Source organism: Enoplosus armatus, chromosome 8 (assembly GCF_043641665.1).
Source record: "Enoplosus armatus isolate fEnoArm2 chromosome 8, fEnoArm2.hap1, whole genome shotgun sequence".
Taxonomy (NCBI): Eukaryota; Metazoa; Chordata; class Actinopteri; order Centrarchiformes; family Enoplosidae; genus Enoplosus; species Enoplosus armatus.
In genome coordinates this window covers 20,207,484-20,225,368 of record NC_092187.1, presented here as the reverse complement: position 1 = coordinate 20,225,368, position 17,885 = coordinate 20,207,484, and the positions used below count along the sequence as shown (strand labels likewise).

Genomic DNA, 17,885 nt, shown 5'->3' with positions numbered 1-17,885 from the left:
CTAAATTATTTTCCTAGTAGGGAGGAAAATGAGAGAAAGTAAACATAGACCAGTAGTCCAGCATGCTGCATAATCCATTTTAGTCTACATTTTAAATAAACCTCTGAGTCTGAAGTCACATAGAGGTGACTCAGCTGAGCAGTTTTACTAAAAACAGAATTTCCCTTTTGGGATGAAAGATGAGACATCAGGGGGCAGCCCGGATATGGTTAATGTTGTGCAAATGTTCCTCTGCAATTTGTTAAATTTAAAAAATCCACTGCAACCTAATCTGATGAGGACACAGGTCCTAATAAAAAAATGCATCCTGTAAGAACAAGAGCCCTCTTTTAAAAAAAAGGATTTGCATTTTAAAAACAAAAATGAATCAGACTTAAATTACAGTTAAAAGTGCATCAAAGTACAGTATCACTCAAAGCATAACTTCTAGTATTAAACATTTACAACAAGGATTAAAGCCCTAAATGAGTCCTGAGTTCCTCAAAACTGCCTAGAGACTTCAGACTATCAAATCTTAACTTGTTGTAGATTATTCCTGGAGCAACATATTTGACAGCAGACTCTTCATGCTTAGTACTTACTGTTGGAAACAGAATCTAGGGCCAGCTTGCAGAACTAGTTTGATAAGCGCCAGATGAGAAGTTAAAATAAATACAACAGTCATCTATTTATTAAAACTTTATAAAACAAACATGAGGCAATGATGGATGTTCTTACACAGAGTCATTGTGCACCATAAGATTTCCAGGTTAGGAATCTAACAGCTGAGTGATAAACATGATGTTGTTGACAAAATGGCTTTAACATCTCTTTTTTTTTTTTTTTTTTACATTTCGAACACAGGCTATCTGTGTTTCTCTTGCCTATTATGTAGTTAGATCAATGACGGTTGATGTGTGAGGTTTTTAAAATCTGATCTGGTTTGTTTAAATGATTCTTTATAACAAAAGAACCCTTGAGGATCTCAAAGACCACCTTCGTAGGGGTTGCGGGGACTGCCCGCCACACTGCGGCTAGTGTTGTCAACTTATGCTTACTGAGGTTCAGTACTAACATGATCTTCCTTCGGGTTCTGTTGTGCCAGGCATTGGAAAAGCACTTTCTACTTTACTATTTCCATTTCCTGCTACTTCTTGCTTCTACTCCACTACATTTGAGAAGCAAATATTGTTCTTTTTACTCCACTACATTTATCTTACAAATTAAGATTTTGCATACAAAACATATGAACAGTTCATAAAATATGATGCATTGGTGTAGATGAATCCATCCATCCTATCCAACAATTTGATTAAAATTAGCTCTATCTTAACCAGCTACAAAAGTAATAGTATAACACTCACAGGGGGCATTTCTCCTTTTACTTTTGATACTTTATATTTTGCAAACATTACATACATACTTTCAATGCAGGAGTATTTTTACATTATGGCATTGCTACTTTTACTTTTTCACCACTGCTTATAATGTCAAATAAACTACACTTAAGTAAAAAATAATTTGTGTCAAGATATTCTCCATCAGTATAATAAGGGAGGTCCTGAATGCATTTTGTCCCATGTTAATAGGCGTTTGTTATGAACGTAGCTACGGTCAGGTCCCTGGTTCTGATTGGCTGCAGGGACTGCCGCCCCGCCCCGTGGCGTGGCCACATTGAAGGCGAGGGGATGTTTTCATCTGCCAGCTTGCAGAGGCAGCAGTTTTTAGGCGTCTGCACACTCAGGCGGCAGTAAAAATGTCTTTAAAGACAGTGGGCACAGCATTAACCCGTACACTGTGGACTAAAGGAAACAGGACTCCTCCTATTGCGCGATCCCCCAAAGTGAACAGACTTTCTACCACATGCAGGGTGTCTGCAGGAAGAAAGCAGGGCCGCGAAAATACAAAAGAACAAAGTTGCGGCTCGGACAGGCCGAGTGGTGGCGACGTGCAAACATCCAGCGAGCCGACGCAACGATGTACGACTGCGGATAAGAAGCGACCCATGGAGCCCGCGGGTGCTCCCGGTGTTACTGGTGTAAGAAGACGGTCATACACCTCCACCGCAGTTCCAGTGGACCAGAAGTCCTACCTGTGGTCTCGTTACAATGAAATGAAACGGCTGGTTCACGGTAAGCAGAGGGTCCCCTTTTATCCTCAGGTCACCCCCTTATAGCAACCAGCCACGTCATCAGGGCTCTCTGTTCCCAGCATCAACGACGTTTCAGCCGTTAGTGAAGACATTTTGTCCGTTCGGGGATTGTGTTTATCCTCTTTCCAAGTAGTCAAATCGGACAGATGGCACATTAATGCTGCTGGCTCCTCCGTGCCAAACACATTTTAGGACACAGTTTAAAAGTTTTGTATGCTGTTTTAAATAAAACGACGAGCCAATAACAAGTTAAGAAGTTCATTTTGGTCTCCCGCTGGTCCTGGTCTTCAAAACAAACAGCCCCAACGACAGCCAGCTAGCGGAAAGCACTAGCTTATTACATGTTGGTGTTATTTGAATATAGTTAGTTGCAGCACTACTTTAGCATTATGTTAGCGTTGATTTGAGCTAATAGTGGAAAACATAGTTGTTTAGGGCAGACCACTAAATTAAAATCATGCTGCGTTTGACGGTAAGTGAAGGAGTTGGCTGGAGTTGGTGTTTACATTAGCCTCATGATCAAAATAGAACCGACATTTTTCCTCAAAATGGAGCATGACAAATATAGTAATTTTATTTGAAACTGAAATATTTACTTTTCAGACTTGTTGTTGTTTTGTACATAAGGCCCAGCCCTACTTTTAGCGTGTTTTTACAGTCGGGAAATATGAAGCTCCTCACGTATCAATATCAACAAGTTCAGCTCAGGTCAGATCCCGCAAGAGGGACTTCTTGTTCGGGCAAGACCGCATAAACACGCACAACATAAAACATGAAATACAGTAAAAACACATTAAGACAAGTGAAGAAATTAAAAGTGCTATACTATTTATGCAATTCAGAATAAAACAAAGGGTGTAGGATAAAAGCAACGGGAGCTGCTACACGAAGAATATAGATAAGAAAAATAAAAAGGCTAAAATGTGCAGGGAGCAAAAAGGCAGTTTATGTTTTAGAATTACGTAACAAGCAAATAATATAAAAACACTGAATTACAACTAAAAGTCTGCATTCAAAATCTTACTCAAGTAAAAGTGCATAAGCAAAATGCACTTAAAGTATTAAAAGTACTCACTATGCAGCATAATGCCCCCCTGCAGTGCTATTATGATGTATTATTATTATGATATATGATTGCAATAACATGCAAACAACATTTTAATGTTGCAGCTTGTTGAGATGGAGCTGATTTGAACTACTTTATAAAATGGTTGGATTGTTTAGTTTATAACAATGCATCATAATTTATAGACAGATTTTATATGTTTTATGTAAAATCTTAATGTGGAGTAAAAAGTAAAAAAGTTTTGCCTCTGAAATGTGGCGGAGTAGAAGTAGCATAAAATGGAAATACTCAAGTACTTGGTTACAGCCTTTTCCTTTCCTTTTTTTTATGTGTAATAAATGTACATTTCTTCTGTAATATTCTGTAATAAGTTTTCCCCTCAGTAACTGATTTTGTGCCAAAGCAAAGCGTCAATTCTCAACATTAGAGGTTTTAATTAAAGCTGGCCATGCACTCTCAGACTGACTTGCAGTTTCATAGATCTAATCTTTTGAAATGTGACTCGGCATGGAAATAGAGGCATTTCCTGTAGTGGAGTGGCTGGAGGGAAACTAGCCTCAGGATTGTTACATGCATGTCTTCTGCCCAGCTGCAGCCCTCATTGACCTGCCCTACCACAGAAGGCCATGGCCCACTTTCTCCTATAGACCCACAGTGGCACAGGCCTGTGCACATATTCCAGCCAGGGTATTAGAGACTGTCTCAGTGACAGATTGTTTGTTTAATCTGTGCCCATGTGTTAGCTGCGTGACCAACAAAACAGATAAAGTAGATAATGAAAAGAACCTCTCTTACAACAGGTAATGAATGTTATGCTCCTATTCAGTGATTCATTATATAAAATACTCTTAATTTTGTAAGGGCTGTACAAAATGTTCTTTTTGGATTGACTTAGTTGAAGAGTCAGTTGAGTCTAGAAGCACACATTACACAACCTCCGATGAACTTGCCAACCTCACTAGATTGAAAACAGCCGTGGAATGACTTCTTTCTTCTCTGCAGAAGTGCATAATCGGCAGGTTTCATCAGAAAAAAAAATTATTTTTTTTGACGATCAAATATGAGTCAGACATTGTGGATGGCCTAATCCTACTGTCCCTCAAGTGAAAACAGTGACTTGTGTTTTGTTCCCTTATCTTGCTCAGTCATTGAAGTCTGTCTTGTTTGACTCGTTTCATTTGAATGAGAGTTTCCCGTCTGCTCTCAGACCTGATTCCACCAGGTGCGTGTAACCTCCTCAACTCCTCCACCATCTACGCTAACAATGAGGTCAGCCTGGCTGAAGTGGACATCTACGGCTTTGACTATGACTACACGCTGGCTCTCTACTCAAATGCACTCAATACAATGATCTACAATACAGCAAGAGGCTTTTTAATTGAGCACTTTAAGGTGTGTTTCGCACTAGTTGCATTATATGCCATTATACTGGCATTACAACTGCTTTTAGATTCAGGTTAATTTGCCCAATTTGTCCTTCTGCTTGACAGTACCCTGAAGGCATCGGCAAATATGACTACATTCCCAACTTTGCAGCTCGAGGTCTTCACTATGACATCCAAAAGGTAAATTATTTTAAATTATAAATGTCAGTTGCAGGAAGAGAAATGTTTACATTTCCCTGTTTAGCTACAAGAGAAACTCTTTGTCTCCCCTCTGTAGGGTCTTCTGATGAAGATTGATGCCTTCCATTACATTCAGCCAGGAACAGTGTATCGGTAAGAGGCCGATGCTGTGCTGAGTGTATGTTGCAAAATACTAGTACCACTTTTAGGCCATTACTGAAATACAATTTAGTGAAAAATCATGACCATCAAGTGTATTTTTATTTTTTTTATTTCTCTATCTACATCCCTGCTGCTGAAGGCAAAATCATCTATTGATGTTGTCTAATAATGCTTTGTGTGTTTTGAAGCTCTATTGCATTCATTTGTGCTTGATGTTCCCAGGGGTCTGAGCCCATTGCCAGATGAGGAGGTCCTTCAGCTCTACGGAGGGACTTACCATGTCCCCCTGCAGCAGGACAGTGGCTTCTATGGAAAGGTGAGGGGGAGTAATTATAAAAGTGTACAGTAATATGAACACTATTGGGTACTTCAACTCAGTTGGCTTTGAATGTTTGTAATAACTTTAAACAGTTGGGTGGAGGGAGCTGCCTGACAGCTATAGCGCTTTGTGTTCAGATATTTGCTGAATGTTTCCTCTCTGTGAAACACGGGTTTGGTTTGGCACAGATGGGAAAGCTCTTCTTAACTTTGTCGTCTCAACACATCTGTTATAATCTCATCCAGCCACTCTCAAACGGGGATGTAGTTCAGGATTAAAGCTGTCCTCAGATATTTCCTGTGCCTGGCTTTGCGAGGCTTTCCTGTTACAAAAGTCTTGATGTTGAATTTTGTAATCGCTTTTGTTCCATTGTCGTCATGAATTAGCTGGAAGGGAGTGTCACAGTACCCTCAAAAGCTGATTGCAAGAACTCTGTGTCCAACAAAAAAAAATTGTTTTTAGAAGCTGCACTCAATCAGTCAGGAAAAGTAGAAATCTATATTGAATCTGACAGTCACAAATATTAATCTGACCTGTTTGCTAATTAGGAGCAATTTGGACTCTGAAGTTTTGATTCAGGCTCAAATAGTTTTCAGTCCATCAGGTCTTTGAAGTGTTTTCCAGGAAGTATGCCTCTCCACCTACAACAACAGTTGTATCCAAAATAGTTTTGGTGTAACTCTAATCTCATTTGGCTCTGTTTTCTGAGTAGCTTCTTCGTGGGTAGTGGTTGTAGTGAAAATTGTTCCAAATGTGATTAGGAAGTCATTCAAAAGTAATAATTCTGCAGTTTCACAAATATTTGCTGCATCCCTCGTAAACAAGTGCGCAAGTAAATATTAAGCATCAAAATGTGTTTTCTATCGCAGGGGCCGAAGGTGAAGCAGTTCATGGACATCTTCTCCATTCCTGAGATGACTCTCTTGGCTGTGGCAAACGATTTCTTCATCACCAACGACATTGACTATGATCCAGTTCACCTCTTCAAGGACGTCTCGGTGAGACGTCCCCCCCGACTCTCACAGTATTAACTGTTACACCCTGTGTTTTAATTTGTGGCCTCACCCTGTAGCTCACACAGAGAAGCATACTGACCCGGTGTATTTGACTGTTTTCACATGCTGGGATTCTTCAGCTGGAGGTTCGGGAATCTGCTGAGCTCAGTAAAAGTTTGCAATGGACTCTCATGGGTAGAACAGAGAACAATAACTGCTTTTCCTCTTGGTCCTGGGGTGCTAGGGTTTCCAGTTACAGGGCACTACAGTGTGTCCACGAAGTCACCATAATATCTGCTTTGATTAAAAAAAAAACATGCAAACTATAAGGTTCTTAGGCCTTTTCACATAATGGGCCGTTTCTTTGTGAGTGATTGTAGTTTGGAGCTATCTCTCAGCAGGAAATACTAGCGTGAAATTGTTGAATAACAGATCTGTTGTCTCTATGTAACACTTATTTAATCCTTAGGAAGCAATTGGTATGGTTCACCTCAAAGGCTACATGTACAAATGGGTCATGGAAGATCTCCGTAAGAAATCATTTTCTTCTTTTTGTATCAAGCCAGCACTTTGCTGCACATGAAATAACATTACACTTAGACTTTGTGCTTCTGAGCTGTCTCCCTTCTCTTCATAGCTAAGTTCATTCTGAGAGGAGAAGAGACGGATGCTGTTTTGCATCAATTGGTCAGTCATGGAAAGAAACTCTTTCTCATTACCAACAGTCCCTTCAGCTTTGTGTAAGTGTTACTGACACACGGCTTCATGAGTCCACTCTGACTCATAATGAGGGTGAACAGTTCTGTTGCAATATTCAACATTTTTTTCCCTCTGTACGCAGGGATAAAGGAATGACGCACATGGTCGGGAAAAATTGGAGAGACTTCTTTGATGTTGTCATTGTGCAGGCAGACAAACCTCACTTCTTCACTGATTGTATCAAGTAAGTAAATGAAAAAAGTGGTAAACAGAACATTTATCCTCTGATTCAGAATATGATTCAAAAAAGTAGTTGAGCTAAACAATCACTTCAGTTCAGTTTCTTGTTTTGGAGAGTGATCTCAGAAGTGTTACTCTTACAGACCTTTCAGACGTTTGGATGGTAATGGAGACCTTCGGTGGGAAAAGATAACCAGTTTGGACAAAGGACAGATCTACAAACAGGTCTGTATTACGTTACGTTACGTTTCTTTATGTTTGAGCTTGGTCCTCTTATCATCAGGCTTATTTCGCTCTCAATTTAATAGCTGTGTTTTTACATGTTGTAAATGCTGCATGTTTTTACTTGTTGCATTCTTTGTGTCTTGATGAACTAAAGAGAATGGCCTTTTTTTGTTCGTGGTCTTTTTGTGTTTCAGGGAAACCTGTTTGACTTTCTCAGACTGACAGGCTGGCGAGGTTCAAAGGTTCTTTACTTTGGAGACCATCTTTATAGTGACTTGGCTGTAAGTGTCAAAGCATGGTGATGCCAAAGAGGGAATTTTACAAGAAATGCCATTTTTCAGGATTGCTGATGTGACCTTCATTTAACAGTTACAAACGGCGCTAACTGAAATTATTATTTTGCCATTATTATTAATTATTAATTATTGCCATGATGTTCACACACTGATAACTGCCCACTATCTCTATGTATTGCACAATTCTGAAAATGTCCAATGTGGCATTTGGGTGGAGCCATTTCAAACACCAGATGGCAGTGCAGGCTGCCTGATATTGTTTAGAGAAGAGGTAGAATTAATAGAATGGATCACTGTGTAGAAGGTGCATGAGCATGTTAACAGCTGAAACATTTATATTGTGTAAGTACTATTTGAAGTACTTGCTGATGAGACACACAGTCAGTAAGGAAGTCAAGGCAACTTTATTTGTAACACAGGTGCTTTACATAAGGAGAAGAAATGAATTAATATTATATTAATATAAAGGTGTTTTATAACACAGTGAATAAAATCAATTGAAATTTAAAAAATAGATCAAATTAAAATACATATAAACAAATTATATATATAATGGACCAGAAATACAGTGCAGTAAGAAGACATGATGGCCCAAATTCAATACAGGAAATAAAAGTGCAGCAGAGAAACCAATTAATCAAAGGCACAGGGGAGCAGTGGTTTTTAAATTAGATTTTAAAATGGTTAAAGTTGGGGCTGCTAGCTGTTTCCATCTGTGTGCAGCAGAATATCAAGAAATGTTTTGACCTGAGGCACTACCACCTGACTGCCTAAAGATCTAAGGGGTCCACTGGGTTTATATTATTCAAGCAGACCAGAAATGTATTTTCATAAACCAGCAGGAACACTATCTATTCTGTGACTAACTGGAAGCAAATTATTCACTCATAAAGTGAGTATATAGAAAAGTAAAGATAAGTAAATATGTGACCTGAGAAGGCTGATTCCACCTCAGAAAAAAAATTATATTTTCTACTCTGCATGCTAGTCCTTGATGAGTCCTACAATTTCAATTCAATTCAAAGTTTATTTCAGACTCACAAGAGGGTCGATAGCAACAGAGAAAAATAAAACGTACAACAGAAACCTTTTGACTTCCATATTTAGCAACTATTTCCTTTAGAGCATAAATACACATCAGTGCCATGTTTTCTTTTAAAGCCAAACTGATTGTCAGAGGTGAAAACATACCTTTCCAACCTTTTTAGCAGCACTTTAGAGAGAATAGATAATAAGGATACTATAATAAATCATTGTACAGGCTCGAGTTTGACCAAAGCAATTTCACATGTCATGGTAGGACCTGATGTTGCGACATGGCTGGCGTACAGCGGCCATAGTACCTGAGCTGGAGCACGAAACCAAAATGGTGAGCACAGACCGGTATGCTCTGAACCTCACCTGGCTGCAGGCTTTAACCGGCCTGATGGAGCGCCTACAGGTGTGTATGGAGCTTCTACTCTGTTTTTATACAGGGGCTCACCAAATCACAGCACTGACGCACAACGCAAGTCTCAGTCTAAACAAACTCCAATGCTGATGTGTTACAGGTTAAAGAAGACAGCCTCAAATTGTTAAATGAACTGATGGCAAATCACATGTGCACTGGCACTCATTTCCAGCTATTTGAGATATTAATTTCTTAACTGGTATGATGACAAAACAGGATGCCAAGAAACTGTCCAGTTATCGAGTTACTTGAGTCCATGTAACTTAGCAGTAAAGCAGGTAGTTTGAAACTTAATGAATGAAGCAGTAAAAACAACCTGGTTCAGATCAAACTGCGTGTGGGAAATATTAGTGGGTTTTTTTGTAACTGTATACATTTGTTCATAGTGTTGTTTTCTATATTATTGTAGACACATCGGGACCCAGAGTCTAAACAGGTTTTTCAGGAATGGCAGAAGGAGAGAGAAGAACTCAGGTGAGTGCCATTATCTTAATCCTTCACTCAATCTTATGCACCTCCCAATGAACCCAATGAACCCTGCTTTTATCACACATACACCCTGGACAATATTTATTAAAACACTGGAATCAAGTATAGTTCTGAGGTGCTTAGACTTTACTTGAGTATTTCAGTTTTATGGTATTTTATACTTCTATTCCACTACATTTACATGACGGCTATAGTTGCTAGTTACTTTGTAGATTAAGATTTGAAGAACCTATAATGAGCATATAAAATGTGATGCTATTGTGCAGTAAATTAAAGTATCCAACTTTATATAGATTAGTTAAAATGAGCTCTACCTCGAGCTGCTACATCATTAAAATGCTTTTTACATTTTAATGCATCAGTAATGATAATTCAATAACATAAAATGATAATATAACACCGCCATTCTGCCGGTATAATGAATACTTTTACTTTTAATGCTTTAAGGACGTTTCATCCTAACCTTTTACGTTGCAGGGTGATGACAAAGAACTTGTTCAACCCTCAGTTCGGCAGCATCTTCAGAACGTGTCACAACCCCACCTACTTCTCCAGACGTCTGTGCCGTTTCTCAGACGTCTACATGGCCTCCCTCAGCTGTCTTTTGAATTATGACCTCTCGTACACTTTCTACCCCCGCCGCACCCCCCTGCAGCACGAGGCCCCTCTGTGGATGGACCAGCTTTGCACAGGCTGCATGAAGACACCTTTTCTGGAGGAGATGTCTCACATACGATGAGAGCTGTGCTCTCCTCACTGACTGTTAGGATTTCGTATTTTAGGCCTGGTGAACAATTGAGATTGACTGAGGATTTCTTTCATATAGCAGGGTTTCTTTTTAGCCAAGAAGGTGCCGCACAACTTCCTTCCACAGGGCAAAGCATTCTACACAGTGACCCACTTCCCCGGTTAATTCACTAGAGGGCGCTGTAGATTTAGCTGCTGTCCAGAGAGCATGTGGTTCAGTTAAACATGTTGTGGTACAAGATTGACAGACACTACGGTTGCTGCCGAATCAACGTGATATGGAAATGCTGAACAACATTGAGCTGCTGTCGCACAATTACAACAAATAAAGTGATAAATAAAGTAAAATCTTACATAATTATGTGTTGATCTCTTAACTCTCACAGGCTACTGTGCACCTTTCATTTAATAAATGGTAAAAGTGAAGCAAGTTAGTTTAAGATTACTGTATTATGACTAGAATTAGTACAGCCTAACCTTTAGTTAACTACACACATTTAGTGAGTCTTGCATGAAAAGCAGTCTCTATTAAATTGTCTTCCATTTATTTGATTGGTCGTTTGGTTGCTAGGCAGCGCAGCATCCATTCATCACCACTGTACTCAGCATCACAAACTCATTCACTTCGAGCCGCCTGCCTGAAGACAACAGCCAAGGTACTGTACTCTCTGTTTCCTGCTAATGTTCACTTTGAATGGTTGTTTTTTAAGTGGCGCTTCACAGTTGCAGCTAACTTAAATTCAAATAACTGGGAGATAGTAGAGGACAGCGCTCTTGGTCAAGTTCTGCGGAGCTGGTGCTGTCCCGTGTAGGAATCATTGGCGTGGCTGCTGCTGAGCATCGTTGTACGGGCTGTATCGCTACACGGAGGTTTGTACTGATTACAGTATATTATAAGCTAACGCACGCATGAAGTCAATGACATGATTTCTTCATCGTTGCCACCCCTTTCCATGCCTCTTTTTTTGCCCCAGTACCTGACTAAAAGATAAAAGTTTGATTTTAAGAGAGACGCCATTTTTTTATTTTATTTCTTAGAAAATCTGACTTCTCTCATATCGGCTGCTGACATCACCGTCACATGTCGATATTGTCTCCAGACATTCAACCTACGACTTGGTTTATTATTGAAGATTAAATATGTTTTCAAATATTTCCTGAGGAGCTTTTCAATGTAACCAGTGTATTGAGATAACACGTGTCCCATGTGGCTATTTTTCTACCCCACTTTGTCAATGCAGAATGTATTGAATTGCAAGGGTCACTTCGATGTAGGGCTGGCTAATAATTCACTGTTTATGTCTGGAAGTTTAAGTGGAGCTCGTTTTAAACACCCTTTTTCAGTAGTCTGTTTTGATTGCATAATGGCATTTTCTTGAATGACATTTCATTTCATAATGTCAGTTCCTGCAGCTATGCCTTCTGTTTATTTTTTTTAACACCTCATGACACCATTTGACATTCAGTGATTAATTGCACCACAACATTCCTATTCAGAGTTTATAGATTTATGTGACATTTGATGACAGAATGACATTTTCTCTCAATTCTTCCATTGGGGACTTAACAGGGCTTCCTGTTTCCCCAGCGAAGCCCTGAGTGAGTGCTGTTTGACTCCGAGACTGCGTCTTTTTGCACATCAACACCTCTTTTGGCACACAGCTTGCTGGCTGCATATTGCATCCTGTGTCAAATTCCCTTTGGGTACACAATCTTCACTGTGTTTGTATATTTAAAGTTCCCCCTCTGTAGATTTGAGAATCCTACAAAATGCTAGAAAACAGCTCTCCTCCATGTGGTGTTTTGTTCCATCGTGGATTGGAAAAATGAGACACAGGTTTATTAGCTGAAAAGATATCGAAGGCAACAACAGTATTACAAGAGCCTTAGTATTTCAGGTTGTGTAAAATTAATGAAAAGAAGACTTAAAGCTTTTAGGAATGAGCTGGCACCAGTTTTCTTACAGTAAAAATTGGATCCATCTCATTTACTGACTGACTGTTTGTCTGAGGTAACTGAGAGGGATGGTTCAGATTATTAATGAGATATCTCATTCTGAGGTCAGAACGAGAGAGATGGTATCAGTTCAGTTGTCTTTTTTGGGTGTTACAGTATATCAGTATATCACTTGGAGTTCGATTTGCATGATACCAACTCCATGATACCCAGTGCCAATACTGGTATAAGGCCATATTGATTTCTGTTGGCTGGTGATCATTTAACATAGCTTTGAATTTAATTTAGGTATTTTTCCTGCAGAGTTTGTTTCCTGAATGCTTCATGACTTCTTTAGTGGTGCATCTGTGTGTCTGCAGGGCTGGCTGGTTTTTCAGCGTATTTCATGGCCGCCAGCTTCAGTGAAAAAGCCTTCACCTGAGACGCTGCCAGGACTAACTTTCATACTTCATATCCACTGACCTCTTTAAATGTTTTGATGTATTTGGCATGAATGCAAAAAAGCCCAAAGCTTCAATTTACTGAAAAACAAGTGAGCAGGGATGAATACATTTAACAAATTGTGTTTTTATTATATAATAAACAAAAGTAATATAGACTTGCTTCAAGTGAAACTTGTGTAGTACAACCCTAAAATGAAATGATGACACAGATTTTAGCTTTCTAAAATCAGTCCCTCCTTTGCCAGTGAGCTTTACCCACCCCGTCCTTGCAGCCCTTCATTCTTCAGTGCATCCATCCTGGATTTCTCCACCCATTTCTTCATCCTTTTCCTTTTATCTTTCTGTCCTCTCCACTTTTCCATATTCTATCCTCACCCCTTCATTTTCTCACCTCCAAATCTCTCCATTCCTTTCCATGTACAACCCACCCCTCCTTCATGCCTTCGTGCTTCCAGTTGAGTGCCTCTGTGTCTGTCACTATGCTGGCCGTGGGAGGCTGTGCACTCAGAGGTTTGTGTGCTCTGGCAGCCAGTCCCTCCACACAGCAGCCTCTTCTATTATTAAATGTAACGGGACCTTTACTTTTACAGTTGAGCAACGTTAGGATCTCTGCTCAGTGTAGGAAGATCTCCCTATTGAAGATGATCTTACTTCATCCCCCTTGAAACTAAAACAATAGAAGCCCCACAGAGAAAAAACAGAGTTATATTGTTTGTTTAACTGCATTATCATTCTTGTTCTTCTGCAAAAGCATTATAAAACCAAAACATCTTTGTTAATTCACGAGGTTTGTATTCCTTTTGGCCGACCAACATAGAAAAAGCAGATGGCCTCGGCTTAGTGGGAATGGAAATCTTAGTTTCGGCTGTAACACACACAGAGTCTGGGAGGATGAGCAGTGGAAAGAGGCCTTGAGGCAGCAACTAATTGGCCCCTGCCAATGTCCTGGAGTGGGGCAGTTTGAATTCACTGTTGTGTAATCATTAATCAGATCTCGCATGATAAGCAATTAGTCTGTAACGAACAAGGTTAAATCACCATTAGCCCAAATTGTTTTTGTAGCTATTTTGTCTTCAGGGTGATATTAATATATTATTAATATTATATTAATAATGGCACGCTCATAGGGATAACTGATTTATATATATTTTTCACACATGCAGTAGGACTCCCCAAGACCGGTACAAAGATACTGATGTGTGAAATTGTTGGTGTTCCACTTTAAACCTGTTTCAAACAATAATCCTAGTTGGCCTTCAGTTCTACGGCATACTAATAAATTCTGTATTATCTTTCCTCACCTTCACTACTGCTGTTTACCTCCTTTTATTATGAAGCATGATGATGGCTGCACTGTGCTGAAATGCTGCAACAAGGCTGGTAACCAAAATCAACCACATCTCTTTTTACTGCCTTTTTTTCTTTTCTTTTTTTAGCAATGACCTTAAAGTTGAATTGATTACTTCTAAGGCTTTTCATCGGCTAGCCCGTAACAATCAGTCTGAACTCCTGATCCTGGACTGTATGTGGCTCTTTTGACTGAATCAGACATATGTAATGATCCTGGATATAAGGACAAAGTCATCTTTTAAATCACTTATTTTTATTATTCTATGGTCTCTGTTTCCTCCAGTTGTTTTATTCATGTGACTTGGACCTTTAGCTGATTTCTCTTGGTTTTATTCACCTCAGTAGCATATTAAAGATCCATATCTCCATACCTCTATTGTATATTAAAGACACCAGGGGAAGCCTCAGAACTTCACCCAGTCAGTTTCCACACAAGCTTTGCCAGATTTCACATGGATTATTGATATGCTGGTTTATGTGAGGCCATTGGCTGCTTCTGAGACACTCCACTCTTTCATCATCATACATATAGGATGCCCCTTTGGCACTGTGTCAAACATGCAAGTCTGTAAAGATGCACTCTTTACTCTCATGCTTTACAGTTTGATGTCTAATATGTTATTGAACCCTTTTGTAAATTACAGCCCTGTCAGTGATGTCTGAAATACAAGCCTGTGCTGTAATTAACATTGTCAGTGGGTCCGCGATGAGAAGCTGCATGAAATGAAGGCGTACTGTGTCTTTGTGAAGCTGGGGAAACCTGACTGATGAGAACAGGGAGAGAGAATGTGATCGGACAGCAATGATATTTTATCAGCAACTAGATTCTGCTCATTACTTTGTTTGTTTTTTAAAAAAATCAAAAATGTGCTCCCTTCTTCTCCTGTGATGTGTTGTGTTTGCTTATGTGATGTCTTAATTGTAGCGCTATCCCAGTACTTTTCCAGGCAGGCACAACAAAACAAACAATATTTAAAGCCTCATGTTGATACTTAAAGGTCTGTTTTTAGAAATTGGATGCATCATTTTCCTCCCTGTTGAATTATTCATCTGCAGACTGCATTTGTGTGCATTCTCTGCTCAGAGGAGGATGTCAGCTGGACCACTGCAAACAGCTTATTAGAGCAAAAGTGTACTGTCTCTTTGATGGGCTTTGAATGAGTCACCCGCTCTCAGCCTCTGTATCCGTGAGGCATCTATATTTGCTCTTGATTTTCATCACAAGTTGCCTTTGTAATGTTGCCCATTCAGTAGCTTCAGTACCTACAGAGTTTGACTTGAATTGGTTTATTCAGTACTATACCTCACTTTTGGTTTCGGCTTTTATTTACTTCTCTGGGGGAAAACAATTTTTTTTAAGAAAAGTCTATCCTCATCACCTTCATCTTGGAGAAACACTGATCCTGAAAAAGAACCATTACTGAAAAGTTATAAGATTTGGTTAGATGCAGTAGACTATCATTGTGACTCTATGATGTGTGAAAGTTACAAGCAAGGGAAGCTATGATATTCAATGGCCACATTTTAAAACACAGGGCTGTAGGTGAGTACTGTAAAAGTAGCCACACTGAGCTGCAGTGTTGCTGCAGCACAGGGTTTGTTTGAACAGGGCTGATATGATATCTGATTATTGATTTATCCTCCCTGCTGGCTCGGTTTACTCTTTGTCTCTGCTCCCATGTTGCAAAGCAAATATACAAAAAAAGGCTCTCTTTCACTTGGAGGTCATTACAAATGGAAACATGACTGATAGTCTAATTGGTGTAAATAATACACACTGCAGGCTACTATTCATAGATACCTTCGATTCAATTACTTAGCTCTCCTTTTTTAATCTTTTTGCTGGAATGAAAAGTATTTCAGCCTTTCATCAGGCACCGAACTGCTAAATGCCACTAACTCTCTTTTTTAACATAGATTTATGATTTCCATAATCACGCTAATGTAGCACTTAAGGAATGTTATAGCAGGGGATTCTACAACTTACTGGCAATTAGCATCGAGTCATCATCTGGAACAAATGGCCCACCTTCTTGAGGTAATATGAATATTCATAAATCTACACAAAAAGGTTATTCTCAATTAAGCATGAACATCAACAGCATCAGCATTAACTTAAAAAGAAAACACGATGCTGTTCCTCTCTATAACGATTTCATACAGTTTCTACTCTGCACCACTGAGCTGATAACAGATAGAGGGGACCCCACACAATCTGGTGTGTGGGGTCCCCTGTAATATATGCTATTGCAGATACAGACGAAGGTTGTCTCTACTGCAGGACACCAAGCATATTTCCTGACTCAACACTAGCCCCCACCCCCCGTCACCACAGTCTCACTACAGCTTTGCCTCTATTTTTGGAGACACCTGCTGTTCCCATGCAGAGCCTCTGACCTCCCACACACACCACTTCACTTCATTAGGTCTATATCTATATAGCTGATGACAAGAACTAGATGTCAAATCTGACAGCAGACATCGTCGGGTGAGATGAGTTGGCTTTATTCAGCCCATCTGATGTATTAGAGAACAGAAGTCTAGTCTTTTAGTTCAATTACTGTGTGTCTTTTTAAAGATTACCCTCAATCTTGCAATGTTCTCTTGGTCTCGAAGAACCAATGAAATGGGCCCAACCTAAAAAGCAAAATAAAATAATGCATGGAAGGAGCAAAAATGTATGTTCAATAACTTAAATAAGCATGTTTGTCAACATTAACGGTCTCCGACTGCCAGCAATAGTGGTGCAACATTTGTCGCTCACATCCTTTAAGGCCAAGCAAATGATGTACAGTACCAGCTAAAATAAACATTAAAAACTACAATAATACGTGAAAAATATACTACTACCTTGAAATATTTGCATCAGAGGCTTGTTGTAAAGGATAATTTACCAAACTTATGTAATTAGTAGTCATTTTTAGGAAGTAAATAGAATAAAAGTTTAAAAATACTAACTTGATGTGAATTTCAGCTTTTCTTTAATCTTCTTGTTAATGTAGAAGTTTATCACCTCTTGCTTAAATTGTTAATTAATCAAAAGACAGTAGGATTTATCCTGGAGTAAATTTTGTACCTGATGACAGTATAATATCATTTACACTGTATCCAGGAGAGGGCACTGCTACTCTGCATTCTCATGACCATCACTTACAATTCAGTAATACACGCACACACATGTGGACTTACTATTTACAACACTTAAAAACAACACAACATAAAAATTTTCACAACATAAAAACTCAAAACTTTCTTAACCAACTTTCTTGTTCACCTTTCCAGTGCAAACGTTTCTGGCATCCACAAACAGCGAATACTGAATTGGTCAATACTGCAATGGTGGTCAGTGGCATTGAAAGCTATCAAATGTACTATTCCCACTGTGAGTTGAAAGCAAAGGGATTCAAAGTTGCCCTTTAGCTTTTTGGCATTTCTCCACCGGCCGAGGGATTTAAAGTTGAGTCTGCCTCTGCTGTGCCGAGTCATCTATTGATCACCTGGCATGAAGACAAAGTTCCTTCTCAGTCGCAGTGAACCATCCATCACGGAGCTGCCTGGGACACAGCGGAGAGATAGCATGGCACTGAGGATCCATTATAACTGAAATAGATCTTTCTTTGCAACAAAGATCGATGAGCAACATGTCCCTGTGGCTGTTTCCCTCATCCTACGTCAGATCATAATTGTCTGAAGAAGATGGACTCACTGATTCATTGATTTTGAATGCTTTGAAGGAGTCCCTATTAAGTCCC

At 39.4% G+C, this 17,885-nt stretch overlaps 1 protein-coding gene across 1 annotated transcript; it reads left to right on the top strand.

Annotated features, from left to right (window-relative positions):
• The first annotated feature begins 1,729 nt into the window (after positions 1 to 1,729).
• nt5dc2 (5'-nucleotidase domain containing 2) lies at positions 1,730 to 10,742 on the top strand. The gene is made up of 14 exons (XM_070910237.1): positions 1,730 to 2,111; positions 4,405 to 4,589; positions 4,688 to 4,762; positions 4,860 to 4,915; positions 5,147 to 5,240; positions 6,113 to 6,241; positions 6,708 to 6,768; positions 6,876 to 6,978; positions 7,080 to 7,181; positions 7,321 to 7,402; positions 7,597 to 7,683; positions 8,999 to 9,139; positions 9,558 to 9,622; positions 10,115 to 10,742. Exons 1-14 carry the CDS (start codon positions 1,736 to 1,738, stop codon positions 10,374 to 10,376), a joined length of 1,818 nt encoding a protein of 605 aa, XP_070766338.1. The 5' UTR covers positions 1,730 to 1,735; the 3' UTR covers positions 10,377 to 10,742.
• Positions 10,743 to 17,885: the final 7,143 nt, after the last annotated feature.

What these genes read in the sequence shown, in the direction of transcription:
- nt5dc2 (XM_070910237.1), top strand. Translation starts at nt 1,736, where the DNA reads ATGTCTTTAAAGACAGTGGGCACAGCATTAACCCGTACACTGTGGACT. An exon ending in AATGAAACGGCTGGTTCACG is followed by an intron (nt 2,112 to 4,404) that starts GTAAGCAGAGGG and finishes GTCTGCTCTCAG; the next exon opens with ACCTGATTCCACCAGGTGCG. An exon ending in ATGGGTCATGGAAGATCTCC is followed by an intron (nt 6,769 to 6,875) that starts GTAAGAAATCAT and finishes TTCTCTTCATAG; the next exon opens with CTAAGTTCATTCTGAGAGGA.